This window comes from Struthio camelus, chromosome 1, assembly GCF_040807025.1.
Source record: "Struthio camelus isolate bStrCam1 chromosome 1, bStrCam1.hap1, whole genome shotgun sequence".
Taxonomy (NCBI): Eukaryota; Metazoa; Chordata; class Aves; order Struthioniformes; family Struthionidae; genus Struthio; species Struthio camelus.
In genome coordinates this window covers 189,061,978-189,085,556 of record NC_090942.1, presented here as the reverse complement: position 1 = coordinate 189,085,556, position 23,579 = coordinate 189,061,978, and the positions used below count along the sequence as shown (strand labels likewise).

Here is a 23,579-nt window from a genome sequence, read left to right as displayed (position 1 = left end):
TGTGTGCGCTGTGCTCATCCAAGGACTTTGAAGAGGAAGGCTGCGGGAACTGACAAAGAGTGGCCTCTCTCTTCCTGAAAGGAATCGTTTCCACGGCCAAGAAGGAATTACTAGTGCAAATGTCCAAGCGCTCTAGCCGAGAGTAGCCCGCTTCTGCGGGAGATGGGAGACCAGTGTCTGTCACAGAGGGTTTTGCTGTTTGCACAGAGCAGAGTTGTTTTGAGGGAAGAAACGGTGAGAGAAGGCAGCAGGTCCTTAAGTGCAGACAGAGAGAGCACTCGCACAGAGACGCAGCGACGGCCCCCTCTCGTACCGAGGGAGCAGAGGCACGCACCCCATGCGCAGAGGAGCAGCCTGATGGGCAGACTGCCAGCTGTGGAGCCCTGAGGTGGCGTAGTGCTTCGCCCTGCATTTGCTCTCTACGAGTCCCTTCAGAAAAGGCTGTTCTTTGTCGTCCGGACAGCCCCAGCTCTAGATAGCAGGCCTCATGTGAAGGGAGACCCTCACGTTTACAGAGCTGGCCAGTGGCAGGAAAAAAGTAACCAGGAGAGAAGTGAGATCCCCCCATCCATGTGGTTTGTGCCAAGCCTGCCCAGCCAAGCTTTTCCTCAAGCCTCCCCTGGCCCAAAGCTCTGGGCTATGGGACGCATCTTGGCAGGGCAATGGCTAAAAGCGCCTTGCAATTCCGGAGCCTCCACCCCTGGAGAGGAAAAAGTCTTGGCATTGCTTTGAGAAAAGTGTTAGCAACGAGACCCTTAAAGCAGTAAAGTCCACTGACTACAGCATTCCCTTTGAAATTCTTGCTCAGCACTATTACCGGGCAAAGAGAAGTTGTTGGAAGTGGGGAATAATTTGTGAGGAATTTGGCAGAAACCATGTTTTACCTGACGTCTGTTTTACAAGAAGTTCTTTAACATTTCTCTAATGGCAGTAGATCTTGCACCTTGTCCAGCACCACAGCCAGTCAGGTTCTGAATATCTCCAATGACGGAGACTCCGCCACCTCTCTGGGCAACGTGTTCCAGTGCTCAGTCACCCTCACAGGGAACGAGGGTTTTCTTGTGTTCGGATGGAATTTGCCGTGTTTCAGTTGGTGCCTGTTGCCTCTCATCCCACCACTGGGCACCCCTAAGAAGAGTCTTGCACCGTCCTCTTTACACCCTCCCTGAAGTTATTGAAACATATGGAGAAGCTCTCCCTTGACTCTTCTCTTCTCTGGGCGAAACAGTCCCAGCTCTCTCAGCCTTTCCTCGTAGGAAAGAGGCTCCAGTTCCTTAAGCATCTTTCTGGCCCTTCGCTAGACTCGCTGCAGACAACGCATGTCTTGCTTGTACTGAGGAGCCCAGAGCTGGACCCAGAACTCCAGCTCCATGGGGGCTCCCCAGGGCTGAGTAGAGGGGCAGGATCACCTCCCCGCACCTGCTGGCAACGCTCCACCGAATGCAGCCCAGGATACCATAGGCCTTGTGGGCCCCAAGGCTGCTTTGCTGACCATGTCCAACTCGCTGTGCACGAGGTCCCACAGGTCCTTCTCTGCAAAGCTGCTCACGAGCTTGTTGGCCTCCAGCGTGTGCTAGTGCAGGGGGTTCTTCCTCGCCAGGTGCAGGACTTGGCATTTCCCTTTGTTGAACTTCATGAGGTTCCGCTCTGCCCACTTCTCCAGCCTGACAAGGTCTCTCTGAAGGGCAGGACAAACAGCTGGTGTCTTAGCCACTCCTCCCAGTTCTGTATCATCCGTGAAGTTGCTGGGGGTGCACTCTGTGCCACCTTTGGGCGGTCCTTACTGAACATGTTAAACAGTATCGGCCCCCAGAATGACCCCTGGGGGACACCGCTAGTGACTGACCTCCCACTGGACTTTGTGCTGCTGATCCCAACCCCCTGGTCCTGACCGTGCATCCAGTTTTCAGTCCCCCTTACCGACCTTTTGTCTAGCCCAGACTTCATTAGCTTGTCTGTGAGGATGCTATGGGAGGCAGCATCAAAAGCCTTGCTCAAGTCAAGATAAACAGCACGGACTGCTCTCCCCTCGTCCGTCAAGCCAGCCATCTCCTCCCAGAAGGCTCTCAGGTTGGTTAAGCATCATCTCCCCTTCCCCTCCAGAAATCCCTGCTGATTCGTCGGCCAAACCTTCCTGTCATTCACGTGTCCGGAAATGGTTTCCGGGATTAGTTGCTCCGTCACCTTCCCGGCGATCAAGGTCAGGCTGACTGGCCGGTAGTTGCCACAATCCTTCTGGCCTTTCTTCAAGAGAGGGGTGGCATTTTCTCTCTTCCAGTGCTCTGGAACCCCTCCTGATCGCCATGGCCTTTCAACCATAACCCAGGGTAGCTTCACAGTGACATCGCCTGGATCCCTCAGGAATTGCTCGAGTCCCTCAAACTCGAGCTTGTCGTTGGCCTTCTCTTTCCTTTCAATGTTTCCCTTACGCTCACATTTACCACTTTCACAGTCACTTCTGGGCATGATAAAGACATGACTTCACAAACGCCCCTTCTTTATAGGGCGCCTGTGGTGTTTGGGCACCTTCTTTCCGCAAGAAAACCTGAACGCGGGGCTTAAAAATCCTTGGTCATTAGCCTTGTTATTCCAGCACCTGAATCCAGCAGGTTGCAGAGGTGGGTTTGCTGGCCTACAGACATTTCCCAGCTGGTGATGCATGCTTCCTGTCTGTCATTCAGGAGCTGGTGACTGCTGGTGCTGTCCCAATGCAAGTGTAGGCTGTGGGAACTGTCCTGTCCGTGCAGGCACGTGAGCAGGTTTCCTTGCTCTTTCCAACATGACTAGAGCACGGAGCCAAAAAGAGTGCCCCAGAACTGTGACGTCCCAAGGCTGGTTCTGGCACTTGGCATGGAAATCTCCGTGTTGCGGTCAGCGCGACAGTTCAGCGGAGGCAAAGGGAGCGAGCGTCCGGGATGGGATCCAAATTAGACCCAGCTGTGTGGAGTGAACGTTGTGAGAAGCCTGTTCTTTGAGCACCACCTTGCACAGCCCATCCCAGAGGCGCGCTCAGGGGGAAACCGACTTCTCTGCCCGCTGCCTTTTGGGCAAAGCCTGCGCTTTCTTGGTTTGTTGCCTGCAAGGTGCAAGGCTGAGGACTCTGGAAGGGAGTGCTGCAAAGTAGAGAAGGCTTCTCATGCAGTCCTTACAGGTGTTTGCAAGGGGGTTGCTTTCCTTTCTCTGGGTACTTCAGCTGGCAGCCTCTGGAGCAGCCCATTCTGTCCCTGCCCTTTTACGGAGGTGGATTTATAGGGCACACAGCAGGACTTGCCTGGCCAAAAGCAGCCCTAGCCGTACTCTGCTGCCTTACCCTCTTTCTAGGGACTGGCATTTTCTTGGTGAGCAATACAGGAGTTCTGCATTGTGTGCTGAAGGTACTTGTGTGCCTCGACTTCCGCAGCTACCTGCCCTCTTCCTGGCCTGCTCCCAGGTCCTGTGCCTGCCAGAGGCCCAGCCGGGTCCTATATCTTCCTCCCGAGGCCATCGCTCAGCTTTCTATGGGGCTCAGCAGGAGCATCTGAGAGGCTGCTCGGTCTTCCCAGTCAGCCCTTCCTTCAGCATGGCTGGGACTCTTTCCCCACCGGGAACAGCTCCTAACTCGCTCTTGCTCCCGCGCTTCTTGGAGGAACAGGTTTTAGAAAGACCAGAAGATGACTCCCAGGACTCACTGTGGTATGCAAACACCCCTCAGCTCTTTTGTAATCACAGCAGCAGGGATTCTCCTCTGCCCCCTGCTGCTTCCTCAGGCTCCTCTTGGGCCAGCCCCTGCGGAGGGTTCGGCAACATAAAAGCCAGAGCCCAAGCACCCAGAAATGGCCAGAGGCTGCTCCTCCACACTCTGCAAAATAAATCCCCTTCTTGCCACAAAGCAGCCAGCCCAGAGACAAGCACCCGCGGGAATCCCCTGCCCACCTCATGGTGTTCAAGGTCAGGGTCAGATACGCAGCCCTCTCGACCTCCCTTCCCCGATACAGACGCAGCTCAAACACACTGGAAGAACGGCTCGTTCACACACCTCACAAGAGCCCTGCCTCAGCCAGGCGCTTGCCATAGGCCCTTGGCCCCAAAGAAGCACCGCATAAGCTTCTGTCCAACAAGCAGTGCTTTATTTCTGCCAGTTGATTGCGCTGGCTCCGCGGTGACCCAAACAGCCAAGTGTGTGTGGCCTGGCTGCCTTTCCTTGCCTGCCTGGCCTTCCCCTTGCTCACTTTCTGCACTCCGAGGTGCTCGCTGGGGACCTCCTTGTTGCTCTAAGCATTTCTCAGCTCTGGCCAGTTGTCACTGAGGACCTGAGCTGCTGCCTGCTGCACGCTGGGATGCCGGTCTTCCTGCAGCAGCTGGAGAACTGAAACAACACAGGCAGAGGCACCCATGACTGCCAAAGGCCAGGACGCACTGCTCATGCCTTCCCTGGCTCTCTGAGCAGAGCCTCCCTTGAGAAAGCTGGAAAGCCTTCCCTGCGCTCAGTCCTGCGACCCCGTGGCAAGGCTGGGATACGACAAAGGCTGCCTTTGCACACAGCTGCTGCAAACCCTCGGCCTTCTGCCCAACTTCAGTGGCAGAAGCTCTCTCCTGGGACCAACGGCCCCTCCATTTTGAGTCTTCCACACTCCCAGGTGCTTCGGGAAGGAGCCGCCTTCTACCTCAACCATTTGGCCAAACGTGTGCAAAGGTCTAGCAACTTTCCCCAAGGTTGCTTTTATCCAAAAGACATTCTTGGTTCAGCAGGACCTTGTGTGTGTGTGTGGGGGGGGGGGGGGGGGGCCGCAGGAGGGAGGGGGGGAGTGCAAGAGCTCTGAGTCCATAGTCACGTGGCATAAGGTCATAGCCAGGCCGAGGTTTGGGGCAGGACACGAGAGAGAAGGGCCAGCGTAGGGCAGCAGAAGGTGGCGACACCCTTGCCCAGACAAGGAGAGAGTGGAGGGCAGGAGGGGCAATTTTAACCTACTTGCACTCAGAAGACTCATGTCGTGCTCTCTCAGCCACCGGGCATCTGCATTCTCCAGGATAACACCTGCTCACACAACGCAAATAGGTAAGCATGAAGACGCTTCCCGTGGTAGCCCTCGTTCCCAGTGTACTTTCTGACTAGTGTCAGACGTTGAGGATGGGCTTTGGGGAGCAGGGGAACGTTATAAATATCAAGCCAGCAGGCTCCCTCCTACTTTTAAGTTCCTAGGAAGAGGCATGAAGCAGAGGTGAGCAAGTGAGTGTGCCAGGGGCCAAGCCTCACCTGCAGCACTCATTCGCCCATGCTTTTCCTACAGAGACTTCAGCCACTGTACAGCCCTTAACTAATTCCTGCTGCGGCCACCCTCCTAAGGCAGGCGACTATGAGCAGCCCCGTTGCCGAGAAAGTGGAGAAGGCCCTTTGCTCCTCCCTCCAAGAGATGGAGGAGCAGCAGAGAGCTGCAGCTTTGTCTCTCACCAGTTAGTGTGATGGCCGCAGTCCGCATGCCCCAGCACGAGCTCCAGAAGTAGGTCTGGAGGGTGTCGTAGAGGCTTTCCAGAAGCTCCGGGGTGTTTCTGGCCTAGAGGAAAAGAGAGAAATGGGAGTTCTTTGGCTGAAAAGGCCCTTCCGCTGGCCCTCGGCAAGGAGAGCGGACGAACCAGGAGATAACAGAGAAGAGCAGGTGGCTGCAAGGCACTAACAGCTCCCCTCGTCGCCAGGCTCTACCACCTCTCTGAAGGGCACTCCGTGCTCCAGCTCTCTGGGCCAGGGAAAGTCGCTGCCACCGCTCAGTCTTCCCCCGGGCCCCAGCTTACTCACTAGGTGACTGCAGACAGTTTCCTGCAGCTCTTCTGCCCTCTTCTGCGTGTTCAGAGCAACATGTACCTGGAGCTTCTGCAGGCCCAGCAGCGGAGTGCAGAGCAGGAAAGTGCTTCGACAGGCCTGAAAATGAGAGTTGCCCCAGCTCAGCGCTCCCTGGGCGCAGCCAGGTGCCTTTCAAGGGAACTCACTGAGCTGAGCACTGCTCATCTCCTTCAAGAAGGGGCGGTGTTTCACTCCGTGCAGTTTGCAGCTAGGAGAGGGGAAGGATTGCAATAGCAGGCATCGCTCCCCTGGCCTAGTACTTGGCAGCCTGGAGACAGCACCAGTGCCTGGCCGCTGTCGCCTGTGGCAGACAGCTGTTAACTCCCATGCCCTTGGGAGAAGGGCTGGATCTGCCGAGGCAGGAGCAGATAGGAGGGCACCTGGTCAACAAAGACTTGGAGGCAGGCCTGAGGCCTGACCACTGTGGCACTGTGGCGGCAAGGAAGGGCGGACGCGCTCTGCTCTTGCCATGCCTCCCTCTCCGTATGAAGAAAGCAGTGAAAGGTGGCTCTTACATTGCGGACGCCAGGGTCTGGGTCCCGAAGGTGGAGCAGAATTCTGGCCCAAGTACTTTCGACTTCCTGCCTGAGAAAAGGTCGCCATTTCCTCTTGGCAGAGGAGGCCAGGATTCCGTATAAGGTGAAGGCTGAGGAACGAGCGACCGCCTCCTTCTGCAAGCAAGAAACGCCAGCCGTCAGGTGGCTAACTGCAAAGGACCGCAAAGCAAACAGCTCTTGACCAGCCTAATGCTTCCAGCTGAGTCCAGCCTCCTGAGCAATGGTTCTTCTCAATTTGTCCAAGGCCCACGGATCAGGAGAAAGCATTCACCTGCAGGACATCCCTTGGGAAACAAGAGAGGGTTGCCGTGCGCCGATCCCTTCCTTGTCCCTTGCTCAGCTTCTCACGGCCTTGCCTCCTGAGCTACGGGGCAGCTGAGCTGTTGGTTTCTGAGGTGCTCAGCAACGTTACGGGCAGCTGACCCAGAGGCAAAAGCCTACAAGCTCTTGGACCGCCCAGGAGTCCCGCTAAGGGATTCCCTCCCTTTGTGGCCACACTTCCTTCACCGCTCTCCAAGGGGAATCAAAAGATGACTTCCTCTGGGTGTCACCGGGGATGAGCAGACATCAGCCCAAGTCTCCTCCCTTCCTCTTCAGCCTTTTCCATGAGCGGCCCTTCTTCCCGGAAGCCAGACACTCCTCATCTCCGCTTGTCCCCCTTGTCATACCTTTCCGATGACCCTACCAAGACTGCTGGGACAAGAGGTACCTACTGCTGTTCACTTACAGCATCAAAGAAAGCGCTGGCACACAGGGCGATGTCTCTGAAGGTGACGCCAAGGGCCTTCTCTTGCAGCTCCGCCACCACTTTTGCCAGGGCTGACAAGCTCTCGCCCGCGATCTGCAGAGAGCTGACGTCCCTGGTGGCCCTCAGTAACGCCTCCACAACGGCCGCCTTATGCTTTCTCAGCTGTAAAAGCAGGAGACAAACAAGAACCTCTCACTAGTCATTCCTCTCACATCTCCTCTCCACCATTTCTCCCAAGAGCAGAATTTGCTGGGAACCATTCCAGAGCACCCCTTAGCCTGAGCCCCTACCCCCTCGGCCGCACAATACACCTTTGCAGCCAGAGCAATGGCCTAGAATGGAGCACGGTCTCAAGAAAGGCGGGCATTTCCCTCTGTGCTGCTCTGTCCAGTCTCTCTAAGCCTTGTGCAGCTCTCTGCCAGGAGCTGTCTGGTCAGGGCTGTCTTTAGTGAGGAGCAATCTCCTGCTCACCTCCTCAGGTGCTCCACTGGCCAGATTTCCCAGGCCTCTCACTGCCATCTGGCGGACAGTGCAGCTGGTGTCCAGGCATCTGTCCAGCAAGGCTCGGAGGACAGGCTGAAGCAGCTTCCTCTCCTGAAGCAGCGGGTCCTTCATCAGCTGGAAAAGAGCAGCATGACCATTGGCACCAACACAGCCATCCCAACCACTCGCAGCAGCTGAACAACCATCTTTGGGCATCCCAGCACTGCCGGGGCACCTTCTGCTAGGATCTTGCTGGAGAAAGACATGTCGCAATGTCGCAAGCAGCACTTTCCAGAGACGACTGCCCTCAACCCTCGCTTGCCCACCTTCTGGCTTACCTCAGCAAAGAAGGACGTTGCCATGCTCCTCAGGTTCGCTGACGGAGAGTCCAGCCATGCAAAGACAGCGTGCACAGCAGCCCCTGGGATTGCGCCAGCTCGCAGCAGAACGCTGCATACACAACACAATGAGACACTGAGCCCAGGAACTTCCGAGAGTCAAGGGCTGTGAGGCGGATGGTCTTCCTCAGCAACTCAGGACAGCCTCCCCGGACAGACGTGCCAGACGAGTTCCCATTCAGCCCCTTGCTGGCTGACAGGCACCCCCAAGAGGGAAAGAAGCCCTCCCAAAGGCTCTTACCTCGTCAGCAGGCACATGCCCTCGTGGGAAGTCTGGGGATTTGCAAGAAAAGCCCAGGTTCTCTGCTTCCTCAGAATCCCCACCCATTTCTCTTCTGCAAGGCACTTGCAGAGCACCATATCTAGTGCTTTGATGGAAAGCCTGATTAAAAAAAAAAAAAAAAAAAACAGAGTCAGAGCACTTGAAACTGTGTCATGATCAGAACTAAAGAAGCTCAGCCACTTTCTGAGGTGCTCCTTAACTTGTTCTAAGCCCCACGGAATGAGATGCAAAGTACCCCCTGCAAGCACGCTTCATAATCCGGAAGGGTGCCAAGCTAACAGGAAACTGCCGTGGTCATCCGCTTTGATGCCCTCAAGCTCACGGAACACACAGAGAAAAACAAAACAAAACCGAAGCCTTGGCTTCTCTGATGCTAGAACCTGAGCTTTCTCCTAACCATCATTTGGAAGGAATTACCAGCAGACGCGAGTCAGCATCTCTTTGCGCTGACCCCTGAGGATCACGTGCCTTACCAGAACACCACTGCATGCAAAAGATGCACGCTGAGGTGGCCCGGCTTGGGGAAATGGAAAGCAACGGGCAAGAATGACCGTTTGGTAGCTGCATGACTGCTTGTGGGCCCCTTGCACAGAGCAGTAGTGGAAGAGGAGGCTCCGCCCAGCCTGCGAGGGACACCCAGTCAGGCAAGGCCAAGAAGCACTTTGTTCTCTGCCGCTCACATGAGCAAAGGCTCTCAGGGTTCACCAAAGAGCCAGCACCCCAAGCTGCCTTTGAAAAGCCTTCCTGGCCCTCGCCTGGCCACAGAGAAACGTGCTTCTGGCTCCCTATGGAAACCGTTATTCTGCCCCCTGGCTCGTCTCAGCTGAAGTCCAGGCAGCTGTCTCAAGTCATGTCTGGGGAGGCAGACATGTTCCTGCTCCCATCAGACTACAATAAAAGACCCGCTGCGTTGCAACCCCAGCTTTTCCTGGGCGGTACCACACAAGGTTCTGTTGACGCTAGCTCCCCGCAAGCTGACTTTTCCAGAAGAATACTGAGCTCGTGCTAGGGCACAAAAGACACCTGCCAGCCTTTTGAAGAAAGGGCAGAAAAGCCCGACGAGAGCCAAGAGCGAGGCGCTAGAGGTAGACAAAGACACCTACTGGCAAAAGCCCCGTTTTTCCCATGGGGAGGGCGATTAACCTTTGCAACAGTCGCCAAGACAAGAGGGGGTGTCTGGGAAGCAACTCTCAGCACCTTGCAGGTTCTTTGTGAAAGAGAGGCTTGAGGCAAACACAGGCTTTGCTGATCAGCAGGGAGGGAAAGCAGTGGCATTCTGAAGTCCAGGCTATGCGGGCCGGAGGGCACACTAGAGAAGCCCATGGTGCCAAGTAGGCACCGCCTTTGCACCTAGCAGCCTACGTTTCTCCAGGAGAGGAACGGAGGTGAGAACCAGCATAACAATCTGTCCCAGCAGCGAGGAAAGAGGGCAGAGCAAAGAGTTCCCACCGGGCCAAGAACAAACACGACCTGGTGATGCGAGCGAAAGCCAGCCCCCTCCATCTCTGCCCGTTGTGCTCATCACCTGCAAGGACAGCTGTCTTCTGCACGCGCCACAAAGACCGGCTCCTCTGGGACTCTTCCTGGGGAGGACGAAGGCATCTGCTTGCCCAGAGTGTCACTGATCTGCTTCAGCAGCAGCGGAAGTAACCACGGAAGGAAGAGTGATGCAGTTTCCCGGGTCTGCAGGGCGGACACCAGCTCAAAGATGGCACAGGTTACCTGCGAAGAAATGCCATCACCAACAAGCGGCTGGAAAGAAGAGCTTTCCCCACCACTTGCCCTGTCCGCCTGCCTCCTGCCTGCAATTCCCGGTCTGCATCTCTGGCTTCTGCCACAACCTTGCAGAGGGGCAACAGCAAGCTCTGGTGGCTCCTCCCAGGGATAACAAGGAGACGGACTTTAGCAAAGCACACTGGGAGGCTTCTCCACGTGGCTTTGCAGGCGCCTGTGTAACAAGGCGGTGCCCTACCCCTCGCTTGCACTCAACAGCATCCTTGGCCAAAGAGGGGGCAGAACTGTGCCTGTCACTTGACGTACCGTGAGAGGTTCCAGGGCAGCCTCATTGTTCGTCACTGCATGCTCAGCGCAGGTGGTGGTGGCTTCTGCACTCTCCAGCCTGTGCATGAGTAACTGGAGCACTTGAATCGCAGGGAGGCCTCTCCCTAGAGTCCTCCACACCGCCACTGTATCACTGCAAGTGGAAGAGAAGTCCACACTCGATCCCTTGTGCTCTTGCACCTAGAGCCCCTCCAAGGCAGCTAAAACACTACCGCTGGCCAGCGTGGAGCTTTAGCAGCCAAGGCTCTTAGCAAATCTGCAAGCGCGGGATCTGGCAACAGCCTCGCTTTTCAGGGAGAAAAGCAGCCTGCTTCTTAACGGAATCTCCTCTAGCGCAGCCAGGCTGTGGCATCTCTGGGTTCCTGCAGTGGAAGGAGAGGGGAGCGGCACCCACCTGTCCATTGGCAGGCGTCTCTGCAGGAGGCTGTTGGTCACTGCCTCTGGGTGATAGCAGGCCAGGACAGAGACGGCATGCAAGAGAAACTCTTTGAGGTAGTCCTGCTGGCAAGCTGGCAGATGGTCGTAAATGACTGACAGGACTTCTAGCACCTGGATGGAACAAGGCAAGAACAGGGGCAGGACGAGAGCTGAGCCCCCACAACTAGACACACGCATCACCACTGGGCAACACCTTCTCAGGAAAGTAAGGCAACCTTGTGGGCAGGCAGCCTTGTGGGTAACACACAAACAGGGTCCGGCAGAGCACAGAGAACCAGAGACACAAAGGGCAAACTCAGAGAGGCCCTGGAACTGCGGACCAGTGAAGAAAGACCAAGGAAGCAGACTGCGTTAGCCATCGTATCCCAAAACCCAAGCAGAGCCAGGGCTGAAGAGGGGGACCCCCCCCCCCATCATCTGCACCCTCTCCTCCCCACAGGTGACCCTGAGACACCAGCGACCCTCTGCAAGAGGGTCGCAGAGGGGCAGCGGAGAGCAGAGCAGAACACCAGAGAAGGGGGAGGAGGTACAAGAAATGGGTGTCCTTCAGGTTTTCTCCATCGTGAGACTGTATCAGGAACAGCTGGAGATCTTGCACTAGAAGCGTTTGGATCGCTGGAATCAGACTGAGAGTAGCTCGTGGGTTAGGTTGCCAGGACTTCAGCTAGGCAACTTCAGCAAGACGTTCTCGGCTCTGCGCGCACGCTGCCTTTCTGCAGCCCACACCAGCTCCGCAAGGTGCAGCGCAGCAGCCCACTGCCCGAGTCCAAAGGGCAAAGATGAGCAGAGGGTGTTTTACCTCCGGGAGTATTTCTCTTCCACGTTGCTCCAGAAAGATGAGCATCCAGTGTCCTGCTGCCCTGGCACAAGTGGGGCTGAAGGACAGCATGCTGCCCAGGACAGCCTTCAGAAAGTCTCTCACCTGCTCCGAGGGAAAGGCTTGGCATACAACCTGCAGGAGAGAAAGCAGAACGCGGAGAAACACCCTCAGAAGTCTGCTTGCGCTCTTGCAAAGCAAGGGCAAGAGAACTTGAGCAGCTCCTCAGGTAGGCTGCTAGCTAACTGGGAAGGCTGCAAGCAGCTGCTTCTTTGGAGTTAGGCAGCCCATAGATTTGGAAGGCTCTTGCGTTAGGTTGTTTGCTTGCATGCACAACGTATGTTCTTGCAAAGAGCTCCAACAGAACACGGAAGGCAGAAGCTGTATGGAAGAGTTCATGAAGACGTTGAGCATGCTGATTTCCCTCCAGGGTACATCATGTGAGACATCGGGCTTGCCTAACAAGACTTGCAAGCAAAAACATGTTAAAATAAAGAGAAATCCCTCAGGCTGAGGAGCTTCCCTGCTTCACCTGCTTCACTTTGACTCCCTTTGTCCACAGCGTTTGAGTGGGGACGGATGACAACGAAACACGCCCACACCCGTGCATGCACACACAGAGGCACACAGAGAGCGACAGAAAGCCTTCCCCAGTGGCAAAACCAGAGACTGCTACGCTTCAGAACAAGAGAGGCCCCGCTGCCAGAGGCCACCCTGAAACTGGAGAGAGAGCTTGGAAGTCCAGAGGAGACTGGAGTGGAGTGGAGCTTAGTCAGCAGGTAGCCGCAGCCCTGTCTTTGGAGTCAGTAACCTTGGCGATTTGGGAAGAAGTCTTCAGCAGAGAATCCACATCCGTGGCACTTAGCTCCTCACGGAAGTGCTTCACCTCCTCTTTCTTCATGTGCATGGCCTCGCCTGAAAGAAACACAGGGGGAAAGGATAGGCGCATGTTCTGGAACTGAGCCTCCAGTCGAGAGACATTGATCAAGGAACACCCAACTGGCGGCAGCGAAGTCCGCGGGTGACGTGCAGGGCCCTTCTGAACTCTGGCAGCAGCACTTCACGAGCGGGGCCATGGGATTCGGGTGTGTGCCAGTGAGGACAAACACCCTGCCTTTCCGACAGCACTTTCCCGAGTGTGCCTGCTGTCCTCAGCTAGAGGCCTTGCTGTTCCCAGCATCTCCAGCCCATCTTCTAGCACAGGGCACTCTGGTCTCTGAGAGGCAGGAAATTCTCCACAGCTTGCGCAGTGTGGGCAGGTGATGCTGACCAAAGCTCACCAGAGAAGCCCAGGAGCCTAGCTCCCTTCTAAGCAATTGCTCAGCTGGGATCGCTGCTTGTAGAGCCAGAAAGTGCTGCTTCTGTTCCTTATTTCCTTCCGTAGACCCAAGTGTGGAAGGGCCCTCGTTGCCCACAGGAACTGGGAAGGCCCCTGGCGCGGTGTTCCCCAAAGAGCTTCCCCAGGCCTCCCTTGTCGGACAGCCAAGAGGAGAAAAACGACCAAGGTCTGCATGCAAGAAACTAGGGCAGTCTGCTGTCTGCTGCTAGTCCTCTCTTGTGGCCATGGAGCACCGTCCCTGCACGTCGCCTCCGCTGCTAGGCAGGGAAGAGCGAGAAGAGCAGCCCGAAGGAACAGGGCAGGGAATGACTGTTCTTCTCACCTTGTGTAGAGAGAAGGCAGCTGACGCAGTCGACTGCCCACTGGCGGGATGTGACCAGGGAGTCACAGCTGAGAGGCCCCAGCACTGCAATCAGGGAGCCAAGCTGCGCACAAGTGCTTTCTCCCTAGTAGAAATCAAAGGAAGACAAAAGTGCCCAGGCTGCAGGAGCGGCCCTTCAACCTTCTGCTTCTGGCGCTGACTGCTGGCCCCGAGCTGGGCATCCGGAGCACTAGAAGCTCAGCTCCATCCTCCTGGGAGATTACCAACCCCGAGCGCAGCCTCGAGCAGATCTCCGTGCCGGGGAAGCGGGAGGGGGTGAGGAGGAATGCCGTGTTTGTGGCAGATGGGCGCTGAGGCTAGGGCAGAACTGCAGAGAAGACCTGCCTTGCCAAGTCTGCCCTCGAGACTTGCCAAGTCTCCCCTAGAGACTCCGGCCGCACCCACAGAAGCTTCCAGAGGGTTCTGGGAAGAGGAGGCAATACTCACAGCGTCCACAGATCTCTCAGCATAAGCCTTTGTGAGCTGAGTGCAGACCTGCAGGGCCCTCTCTCTCTCCCATTCTTTCTCCGAATGGAGCCAGGCCTCCAGGAGCTGTTGGAAGACCACAGCTACATCAGACTAGGTATCTTTCAAACACACGCACAGAGGCCTTTGCAATCTCCCGCCGTTTCTGGCAGCTTCCCCAAGGAACCACCCGAAGGATACGTTGGCCTCCGTGGGAATTCATCCCCAGTGTGAGGCGTCCAGCCGCTGAAGACTTGCTCTATTATTGCATCCGCTTGCAGCCAGCATTCACTCATCAGCAAAGATTGGGAGTGCCCTTGCATCTGTCCGCCAGGGCCATCTTGCTCCCATCAGGCAGCAGCTGCCATTGCAAAGCGCCCTGACAACAAGCAGCACGACTCCTACAGCCACCGTGGGACCTAGCTTGCTTTACCTCCCAGGAGGACTTGCATGGGTTGCACCCTGTTCTCAGAAATCTCCCTTCCTCTCATGACCCCCTCAAGCAGGAGGCCCTCCATCCGTGGCCCGCCTCCTGGCCAGAGAGCAGAGTTTCCCTTTCGGCTCTTTACTACTCACGTGGAAGGTTTCCTTGAGCCAGGATGAGGTGAGGCCTTCCTCAAGACTTGCCACGAGCTGACCGAGAGCTCCCAGGGATTGTCTGTAGAGAGACTGAAAGCAGGAGGGAAGGAGTGACAGGTGAAATCCCAGCGGGGCCTCCAAACTCAGCCGGAGAGGCTGTCCGAATTCAGGGCAGCGCTGAAGACTCAGGGCAGCAGACGGGGACTGACAGGTACCTCTCCGTGCTGAGTATCCTTTGCTGCCTCCCCTTCCTCTCTGGTCCGCTCAAGAGGAGGCAGGGGAAATAGGCTTTGGAAGCACGCGTGAAGGAGATGACAGTTTTCCTCCTGGGTCAGAGATGGCTTGATCTTGCTGGCAGAAGCCAAAAGGAAGACAATTCAGAAAGGAGACCTTCCACTGCTTGCCAGAGGGGGGCCAAAGGCAGCTAGCGTTCCGCTGAAGCTGCAGCCCCAAAGCCCGACGCTGCGGCCCCTTGAGAGGGAGCGCTTCCACCAGCTCCCATGCATTCTTGCCTCACTCGCAGGCGGCAGGAAAACATCAGCCTCCCAGGGAGCGGAGAGCTGGGAGCTCCCTTCCCTCAGCCAGCCAGCCTGCCTGCCTGCCACATCTGAACCACTCGCTCCTGTGGCAGCTCCTGACCCCACACTCAGGTCAACCAAGAAACTTCAGGCCCCTCCCCTGCAGCACGCAGAGGAACACCCAACACACAGGAGGAAGGGCCCTACCTCAAATGCTCAAGCGCAAGAATCGCCTTGCAACAAACAGGAGAAGGCACAGAACCCACGGGCTCCTGCTTCACCAAGTCCTGCAGTTCACAGAGAGACAAGGACATAGCGGTCAGCGGGTAGGAAAGAAGAGGGCCCTCCCTCTGCAAGACAAACAGCCTCTTCTTCCACACTTGCGACAAGCACAGACAGAGCTTCACGCAGACAGCTCCCCCAACTCTCTCCTAAAGGACCACTTTGCAGCTCCAGAGAGAACAGGGCCATTGCTCTTGCCGGGGACTGCCCACAAGGTGGCAGCACAGAAGGGTCCCAGCACGCTGGGCACTAGGCTTAGGAAGCGCCCAACTTTGCCCATGCTCTTTCACAGCCAACAGAGAATAGTGCCTCTCTGAGGAAAGCCATCTCGTTGCGCAAACAGCAGCTCTTTGGCGGGACAGTCTCCCTCGCGCCGTGTCACTCACCAGCAGAAGCTCCAGCAGCACCCTTTTGGAAGAGAAATGAAAGTTCTCCTCGTTGCTGACCCCTTGAATGGCCGAGCTGACCTCTGTGACGCTCTGGATGAGGGCCAGCTTGAGCTCTGAGTCCTGAGGACGAGGAGAGAAAAAGAAGGCAACAAAGATGAGGAGCTGCTCAAAGGACCAAAGATTAACGTGAAGGCCAAAGGAGGATTAACCCGGGGCCAAAGCTGTCCCAAAAATGCTGCACAGGGAAGAAGCGGCATCCTCCAGAAGCCTACAGGACCTTAGTTCGGGTTCCATTTCAGAGGGAGGAGCTCTCCCCTCGGGTCCTGGGAGCAAGCGGCCTCCCGGAAAGCAGGAAGGCGCTCTCCCCACCTTCCTCCCCAAAAGACGGAGCTCCCTTACAATGAGCACTGTGAGCTGCTACCTGAGAGCTGCTTCGGTACTGGCACAGGATGTTCTCCACGATGACCGTCTCGACTCGGGAACAAAGCAGCCTTTTGGGAGCATGCAGAGCTATCCGGCTGAAAGCCAGCATGACAGCAGCACACGCCTTGCCTCTTTTCTCCTTTTGCTGCTCCTGGACAATTGGAACGGCCATGAGGAAGCAGTCCAAGCTCCTTGTTTTACCTCAGCCTTCCCATTTGCTTCTCGTTGAGAAACTGCCTCCAAACCAGGATGAGCTTGTCACGGCCACCCACACTTCCCCCAGCGTTTCCCACGGGAATTCCTCAAAGCCTGCCTGAACTCTCTGGGGAAGAGAGCTGGTCTCCCTCACGCCAGCTGGAGCTCTTTGGCAGAGGAGGGCTCCAGTGCACAACCTCCTTCATTGACATCGCCGCGAGTCTGAGCGCTGCCCATTGACCCGTCCTCATTCCCATTTGCCAGCCACGTGGCAGCAGCCACTGGCTGTTGCTGCCACCGCTGGGGAGCTTGCAGCCAGGGCTCGGTTCACGCGCTCCTTCCTCAAGGTGCCTGAAGCACCAGAACTCCAGGGTGCAGGCTTCCGGCAGGTCTTAGCCCAGCAAACAGAGCCAAGACAAGCTGGAAAACCGACTGCCCTTACCTCCCGGAAGGTGAGCGCCCTAGAAAATGTCCTTTTCTGCCCAGCCACATCAAACTCTTGCACTGCTCTCAAGGCAAGATCCAGGTGGCTCTCAGCACAACACGCTAGCACAGAGAGCGGTCCCTGCAACACAGGGAAAAGCGCGCGTCAGTTGCCATCCCACCCGTTCATCCCTTGCCAGCTGCAGTGGCCAAGCAGAGGAGATGATTGCCTGAGGCAAGCCCCAAGTCAAGGCCCACCAGGCTGCCAAGTCCGGCAAGGAGGCCCAAGCTCCCCGGGCAAGACTGCAGAAAGCCGCGAGAGGAAGAGAACGCCCACCTCTCTCTCAGAAGGTTCCGACCAATTGATCCCTTCCAAATAGCTCTGCATCTGCTCTCGCACATAGCTGACATTCTGAGAGGCTGCCAGTGCTGTTCCCACAGCCTTATACAGGAAGCTCTGCAAGAGAAGAGGCCAGCAGCCCTGTCATTGCTGGAGAAGCGGGGCACTCGGGTACCACTCCACCTCAAGGGCCCAGAGACAGTCAAGCATCCACGTTACAGAAACAGCCCGTTCTGTAGCCCACTCCAGTGACCCCAGCTCTATTTGGAGAACCTCCAAGAAATAATAATAAAGCTGTTCTGGAGGGCAGAGAGTCGGAAGCGGTGACAAGAGACTGTACTGAAAAGAGCACGTCTTCGGTCATAGGCCAGTGAGAGGAGCAGCCTGTGGCTCTGCCACCACACCTCGCAGAGCCGAGAAGTAGAGACAAAGGCCTAGCAGAGAACCAACCTTCTCCTTGGAAAGACGGGGATACTTGGCCAGCTGCTGAGTTAACTCAAGGCTGATCCAGGCCTCGTTCCCTATTGACTCCAGAGAGGTTCTCAGGAGCTATGGAGAAAACCAAAAGGGAAGCAAATGTGCCTCAGGTGTTGTCAAGGCCTTTTGCACATTCCAAGCTGACAAGAAGTTCTCTGGGGACAGCTAGCACTGCGGATAATCCATCTTCCCTGCCCACCCCCTTTATTGTGCCCCGTGCTCCTCTTGCAACACGGCCCCCAAGATTCCCCTGGCTCTCAGGAAACTATAGGCAAAGAGGCAGTGGCCCTGTCAGGACAACAGGCCCAAGTCCGGGGAGAGCACAGGCATGCCCGAAACCTCACAGCTACGCCTCCCCCTCATCTCTCTTCCTGATCTCTGAGAACCAAAGATCAGCTTGGAACTTGAGGGAAAACTCAGAAGACTTGCGGGGGGGGGGGGGGGGGGCGGGAGGAGGGGGTGATTTCCCTCCTTGCCTGACACCCTCCAGATGCCCCCCCTTTCTGCTTATCTCGTGTCAATCTCCGGGCCCCACTCAGGTAGGCCAGAAAGTCAACAAGATATTTCCTCTTTCCTTAAGAGGTCACAGAATAACGCTGTACCTTCAGCAGAAGGCACTCCCATTCTGCATAGTCCAGGGAGCTCTCATCTTTGCCTGCAAAGCAAGAGGACGCAGCAGCAGGTCAACTGGATTTGAGTGAGCCCAAGAGAAGAGTCCCAGTGTCGCCTTTGCAAGCAAAACTCCCCAGAGGCCCAGGCTCCCAGCTACCAGGGCGTCCCTACTATGTCAGAGCTAGAAGACACCCTATGCCCCTTCTGTGTGAACCCAAAGGCGTAGGGCATGTCCCTGCCTTTTCTGCCTTTTCTTCCAAGGCCACTGCATCAAACCTAGACAATACTGACCACTTGCCGTGCCCGCTGCTTCACAGCAGCTGCCACAACAGTTCAGAACACAGCACGACTGCATGCACTACACGCAAGGCACACTTTCTGCAGAACGACCCAATGGTATCTGTAAAATGACGGCCTTTTAGGCCGTGCTATCAAGCTACTGCGAGAGGAGTTTTGGAAGGGGCCTTCCCAAACCAGCCTGCGTTTATGGTCTGAAAGAACTGCTGCTGCTGCTGCTGCCGCCAAGGTGGACTCCACTGGAGACTGTGAACTTGCCAAGAGAGGGCAGTGTCACAAAAGCTCCAGGCGGGGGAACGTGATCCCTCCCAAACACTAGCCAAGCAAGGATGGGCGGATGCTGCCAGAGCCTGCCTTTGGGACGCAACCAGCGAGGCTAAAGCCCAGCCAGGGGTCAGCCGATCTCAGGGGCACTCCTTCCCTCAGCTGCCAGTTCCAGCTCCCTGGCACTGGAAGGCAGGCCAAACAAGAAGGCTTGAAGACACTCAAGGTCTCTGTTCTCCTCAGTCACCCTGGGGAGCTGCCTTTCCCTTCCCCTCCTGGCTTCTTCACAGCCATCCCTTCCCAGCGGACACTTTACCTTCCAGGTACTGCAGCAGGGAAGGGATCTGCACCATCCAGGGAATGCCCACCGCTCTGTGAATCTGCCTGCGAAGGGCCTGCAGCAGCTGCAGGGCAGCAACTCCACGGCCACCTCCTCCATAAGGAGAGCACGCAAGCAACTAGACGAGGGAAGCAGAGGGAATTAGAGCTCCAGCCTGCCAGAGGAACAGCAGTTTGTCTGAGAAAGAAGGCGGGCTCCGCTCGTGCTGTGGCAGGCAGCACACAGCAGAGTTGCTTCTCTTTTTGCACTGCCCCCCTGAGGAAGGCAGCATCCTTGCTACTCGAGAGATTCACGCTGGGACTCCCCAGGTGCTCCCTGGAGGGCAAGACGCCCTCCGGCAGGCTTGTTCCTCCGTGGGGGCTGCGGGCACCTGCCTTGAAAGCAGTCTCCATCCTGAGCTCTGCCCCTGCCCTGGCTCAGAAAAACTCTGCTCCACGGGGTCCCCAACTACTCACCAGGAGGCGTAGCAGCAGAGCCTGGGGAGTTGGCATTGTGGCTGGAAAGTAAAGCAAAATGCTCTGTTTCAGCGGGCCAAGTCCCACACATGACCTTCACCCGTCCACCCCGGGCAAGGGGGGGCTGATCATGTGCTGATAATTTGCCTTCCCTCAGCTCTTCCCATCTCAGGGTATCCCCGTGATTAACGGACTGAAAGGAAGGTAAGTCCCCAGCAGCGCCAGGAAGGAGTCCTCCGTTTTACAGGGAGAACGCTGAGGAATGAAGAGCAAGGCGTTTCCTCCGGGGCACAGAGGAAATACAGGGCAGGGCTCCCTGCCCCCTAGCAAAAGGGCAAGGCTGCGCTCTTCACTCTTCCTCGCCTCCCGCCTCCCGCTTGGGTGTGCCAGGGCACAGAGAGACGCGCAGGCTCAACCTGTCCACCTGACAGAGCAGGACAGACTGCATTGGAAGGGTTTCTGCTTTGTACCGTGTTCTTGGTAGCCCAGGTAGTTGGGTTCTTCCTTCTGCTCCTCTGCTCTCTCCTGCCTCTCCAGGAGCGCCCGGAGGCATCGGGAGAGTGGGATCAGAGTGCCAGTGTACTGAGCTGGCACTACATACTGGAGGAGCCTTGGCCATAGGAGCTGCAGAGAAGAAGACGGCAGTTCAGCATGTCGTTCCGTCCAGCTGTTTTGCTAGCAGTCGTCTCCTGCGGCTACCACCCAGCCCCTCCACCGTTAGCCTTCTCCAATACATTGCGTGATGTTTCGCCTGCCCTTTCTCTTCTACCTCTTCTCATTCTCGTCCGCTGCCCTAATCCCTACTTGAGCCCGTCTCTTGGGCTGTAACTCGCAAGGCTTGGTTTCCCCTCTCCTGTGACATGCCACTCTGGCAGCCTCATGCTCTGAAGAGCTTGTGAGCGGAGACGGGGAGGGCTAGGAAGAAACGTCCTCGAGGCAAGAAGTAGCACCAGGTGGTGCGATGACTTACTCTCGCCATGCCGCTCACTGAGACGTCCAGAGAGTCGAGGACTTGTAAGCACAGGGTTTGAAGCGCGGTTTCTTCCAGCACTTCTATCTCAGAGAGGTTTCCTGTCTCCTGCAAGGCAGAAGTTTGAAAACACTCCCATCAGTGACTCTTTCTTCAAGAGGAGGCTAGCGGGACTTGGCTTTTGGTTTGGGAGCACGGGTCACCTGGGGCACGACGAGAAGAGCAAGTCCTAGAGTGGGGGGGGGGGGGGGGGGCAGAGGCCAGACTGCAGGAAAAACGACGCCGAATGGAAGCAGAGAGAGTCACTGCCTGCACGCTGTGCATTAAGCACGCCAGGTGCTCCGTGGCCCACGCTCTCTTTCAGTGACACCAAGGGAAAAGCCAGGAGCTGCGCTCTCGAGAGGGGTTATGCTCGGTTCCTGCCCTGGAAGGAGAGCGTGACTGGCTGCCGGGGAGATGAAGAGGGGGAGGTGGGTGTCCTTTACGCCTTTCTCTGTACAAACAGAGCCTGCAGGAGGCTCCTGGTGAATGCTGGCAGAATCCCTGCTGGAGAGGAAAGGCCCCACCAGAGTGAAGATCTTCAGCAAGTCCCTCTCCTAGGGAACCGTCTAGGAGGACTCACCACGCCCTGAGGGCCTGGCTGGCAACACTCAAGACAGAGATTTGCCAATGGCCCCTTTGCTTCCGGAAAGGACCCAGAGCCCCAGCCTTCTTCACGGAGGACAGGGCAGGTTTGGAAGGGATGGGAGACAAGGAGACAATCAGGGAGCTTTTCCAGCTTCTCCTGCTTAGCCCATGCTTTCTGCCTTTTGCTGACCATCCATCAGCATCTCAGCAGTTCCTTTCAGCCTTGGTATCCTCCTGAGGATCCGCCTGTCCCGAGTGGCTTTTGCAAAGCAGCTTGGCTGAAAGGTCCTGGCAGCACCACTGCTCTCTTGAGGGTAACTCTCCAGTTGGTGGCTCCCAAGGCGTGACATGGTGGGGCAGAGCCACAGCCATTCCACTGACAGCAGCGTATACACCCACAGCGCATGTCCGTTTGGGTGCCAGGAAGTTCATGAGCCCCGCGACTCAAGCCCTGCTGCTTGAGGGCCTGCGCATCCTCTGTGAAGTCCGCCGCAGCGGTCAACATACCCAGGGCACCGAACAAAGTGCACAATGCCAAGTTGTTCCCCTCTTACCAGTCTGCTGGTGGCCCGACTGAACTCCTGGAAAATATAGGCCACCAGACCCCATGCTGAACAGTCGTCGACGCCAGAGCGGAACAGTTCCTTGATGAAGGAGAGGACGGCAGCTTTCACCTGCCAGGGAGGAGAGCGCAAAGCAGGGCAGCGATTAGTCCCTCTCTTCAAAAGCTCAAGGAAAGCTGCCCTGGCATTGACATATGCAGGAAGCCCCTAAGACCTTGGAGAGATGACAAGGAGACAGAAGAAGTCTTAGCTTCTGGTTTCACTGCTGCGCTTCCCAGCCAGGCCACATCTTGAGCCAACAGCAGCTGAAGTGGCATGCCCTTTCCCCTTGGCAATCGCTCCCCTGCCTATTTGCAAAGCTCCCCCTACAGCTGCTCAGCCGCCACCTGCCGCTCGCTTGGCAGTGCCAGCCACCTGCCAAGGCAGTCTGTAAGGCCCCCTCCTCGCAGTAGCTCTCCTGCTAACAAGACAAAGCAGGAAGCATAGGCCTAGGCTAGGTCCCAAAGAGCCGCCTCCTGGTATTTCCTTGCCAGAGTCGGCGCAGAGGGAAACGCTTTCTTCGCCACTCAGCACGGTCCCATCCCTTGCCCAACCGCCTCACCTTCCTCCGGTGGTCTCCACACACAGATTCCACCGCCTTCACCACCAGGCACATTTCCTTTCTTATCGTCAGGGCTGAAAGAAATACAGGTACATTGCGGCAGAGCCCCCTCTCAAAAACAACATGGCCCAAGCGTCCCCGTTTTCTCATACACAACTGGACAGACAGAAAGCACAGGGCAAAAGTCTCTGCCTTCAGTGGAAGCAGCAGAAGCCGCAAGCAACTCCCCTGCTACAGACGCAGCTACTTGACAGGGATTGCCTAACCCAGGGAGTCAGAGAAAGGCGATCTGCACTGGAATTGGCTGCTGTTTGTGCTCGGATTGCTACTGAGCTGAAAACGGCATCCCTGGGGCAGCGTGCTTTCTAACTACCCAGACACATTCTTCAGCTGGCTTCGATACAATACGGTTCACCTGGCGGGGAGGGGTGGGTGCGGGCCTAGCCTTTGTAAGCACTTAGGCATGTGTGTGCATCACCAGTGGAGTGCCCTTTCCCACTGGAACCACGGGAAGGAGCTCGGGCCACATTCAGTGTGCGGTGGAACCCACAGCGTTGCTCACGCTTTCTTCCTGGTGTTGCTTACAGTCACAGCGAAGCAAAGATCTGAGCAGATACAGGGATGTTGCTCTGCAAGCCTCGTTCTCAATCTGCAGTTGGGAGTAGAGAAACTGCATGGTGTCGTCAGGGAAACGTCGGGCTGGAGGGAAGAAATCATGCTGTGGGTTACCAGTCAATCTCTTCTCACGTTGCAGAGGCTTGCAGGAGAGCTACACAGAAACCACAGCCAAAGGCTGCCTGCTGCTCCTTACCTAGCAGCAGCATGCAGTAGGAGAGCTCTGTTTTGTGCTCAGTGCTGTGCCCCTTGGTCCCATTGGAGAGCTGCAGGAACAAGGTACATGTTAGCCTCAGTCTTCCGAGGGACTGGGGAGAAGCTCTCCTGTGAGGTCTTGTCTCCTGGGGAACTCACAGGGAGACAAAGACGCTCTCGCAGAAGGACAGCGCTCTGTGCTCACAGAGCCCTCTTCCGCTCTCCAGCCCCCTCCTCTCTCTAGCACTCTCTACGGAGCTCTCTAGCACTCTACGGAGAGCCCAGAGAGACAAGCTTCTGCTCAGACAGACCCCTTCCAGCTCCTGGAGTCAGAGATGCATCCCTTCCGGAGTGTCTTGCCTACCCACCTCCAACACTCCAGGGGGAGCCGGAGCCCACAGCCCAGGAGCCGCAGGCAGAACTAAGACTACAGCCCAGAGGCAACAGGCCGCCTTTGAGGTCCCGGCAGGGGCTCTGCAGCAGCAAAGCACCGTTAGGCTCCAAGGGCCGGCTAGGAGTCAAAGGCTCAACCTGTGCCTCTGGGCTCCCGATTCCTGCTGCGCTCTGCCTGAGCGTGAAATTCCTTTGTGAACTGAGCTGTGAGTGGAGCCCCGGCAAAGCAGTTACAATCACAATCGGGCCTGGACAG

The 23,579-nt window shown here is 56.6% G+C and overlaps 2 protein-coding genes across 2 annotated transcripts; both read right to left on the bottom strand.

Moving 5' to 3' along the window:
- Positions 1-4,088: 4,088 nt before the first annotated feature.
- On the bottom strand, positions 4,089-10,472 carry LOC138060920 (maestro heat-like repeat-containing protein family member 2B). The gene is made up of 11 exons (XM_068929725.1): positions 10,325-10,472; positions 9,810-10,006; positions 8,243-8,383; positions 7,942-8,053; positions 7,592-7,738; positions 7,100-7,282; positions 6,331-6,486; positions 5,771-5,893; positions 5,429-5,531; positions 4,949-5,014; positions 4,089-4,345 (listed from the first exon to the last, which is right to left on the bottom strand). The coding sequence occupies exons 1-11, from the start codon at positions 10,409-10,411 to the stop codon at positions 4,251-4,253; spliced, it is 1,410 nt and encodes a 469-aa protein (XP_068785826.1). The 5' UTR covers positions 10,412-10,472; the 3' UTR covers positions 4,089-4,250.
- A 104-nt stretch (positions 10,473-10,576) lies between these two features.
- On the bottom strand, positions 10,577-22,174 carry LOC138066011 (maestro heat-like repeat-containing protein family member 2B). The gene is made up of 21 exons (XM_068932308.1): positions 22,121-22,174; positions 21,511-21,630; positions 20,330-20,437; positions 19,830-19,983; positions 19,360-19,400; positions 18,881-19,022; positions 17,994-18,046; positions 17,365-17,463; positions 16,912-17,031; positions 16,594-16,716; positions 15,955-16,107; positions 15,531-15,653; positions 15,070-15,149; positions 14,560-14,695; positions 14,342-14,434; positions 13,748-13,852; positions 13,262-13,385; positions 12,412-12,515; positions 11,583-11,735; positions 10,740-10,894; positions 10,577-10,601 (listed from the first exon to the last, which is right to left on the bottom strand). Exons 1-21 carry the CDS (start codon positions 22,172-22,174, stop codon positions 10,577-10,579), a joined length of 2,265 nt encoding a protein of 754 aa, XP_068788409.1.
- Between the last annotated feature and the right edge of the window lie 1,405 nt (positions 22,175-23,579).

Excerpts from the sequence above, each read along its gene's own strand:
- LOC138066011 (XM_068932308.1), bottom strand. The coding sequence starts at position 22,174 with ATGTGCCTGGTGGTGAAGGCGGTGGAATCTGTGTGTGGAGACCACCGG. Across the intron at positions 13,853-14,341 it reads GGCTCAAGGAAACCTTCCAC|CTCCTGGAGGCCTGGCTCCA; the intron begins GTGAGTAGTAAA and ends GTCTTCCAACAG. Across the intron at positions 10,602-10,739 it reads AGACGCCTGCCAATGGACAG|ATTTGCTAAGAGCCTTGGCT; the intron begins GTGGGTGCCGCT and ends CCGCGCTTGCAG.
- LOC138060920 (XM_068929725.1), bottom strand. The coding sequence starts at position 10,411 with ATGCACAGGCTGGAGAGTGCAGAAGCCACCACCACCTGCGCTGAGCAT. Across the intron at positions 7,283-7,591 it reads CCAGTGGAGCACCTGAGGAG|CTGAGAAAGCATAAGGCGGC; the intron begins GTGAGCAGGAGA and ends CTGCTTTTACAG. Across the intron at positions 5,015-5,428 it reads TGCGGCCATCACACTAACTG|GTGTTATCCTGGAGAATGCA; the intron begins GTGAGAGACAAA and ends TTGTGTGAGCAG.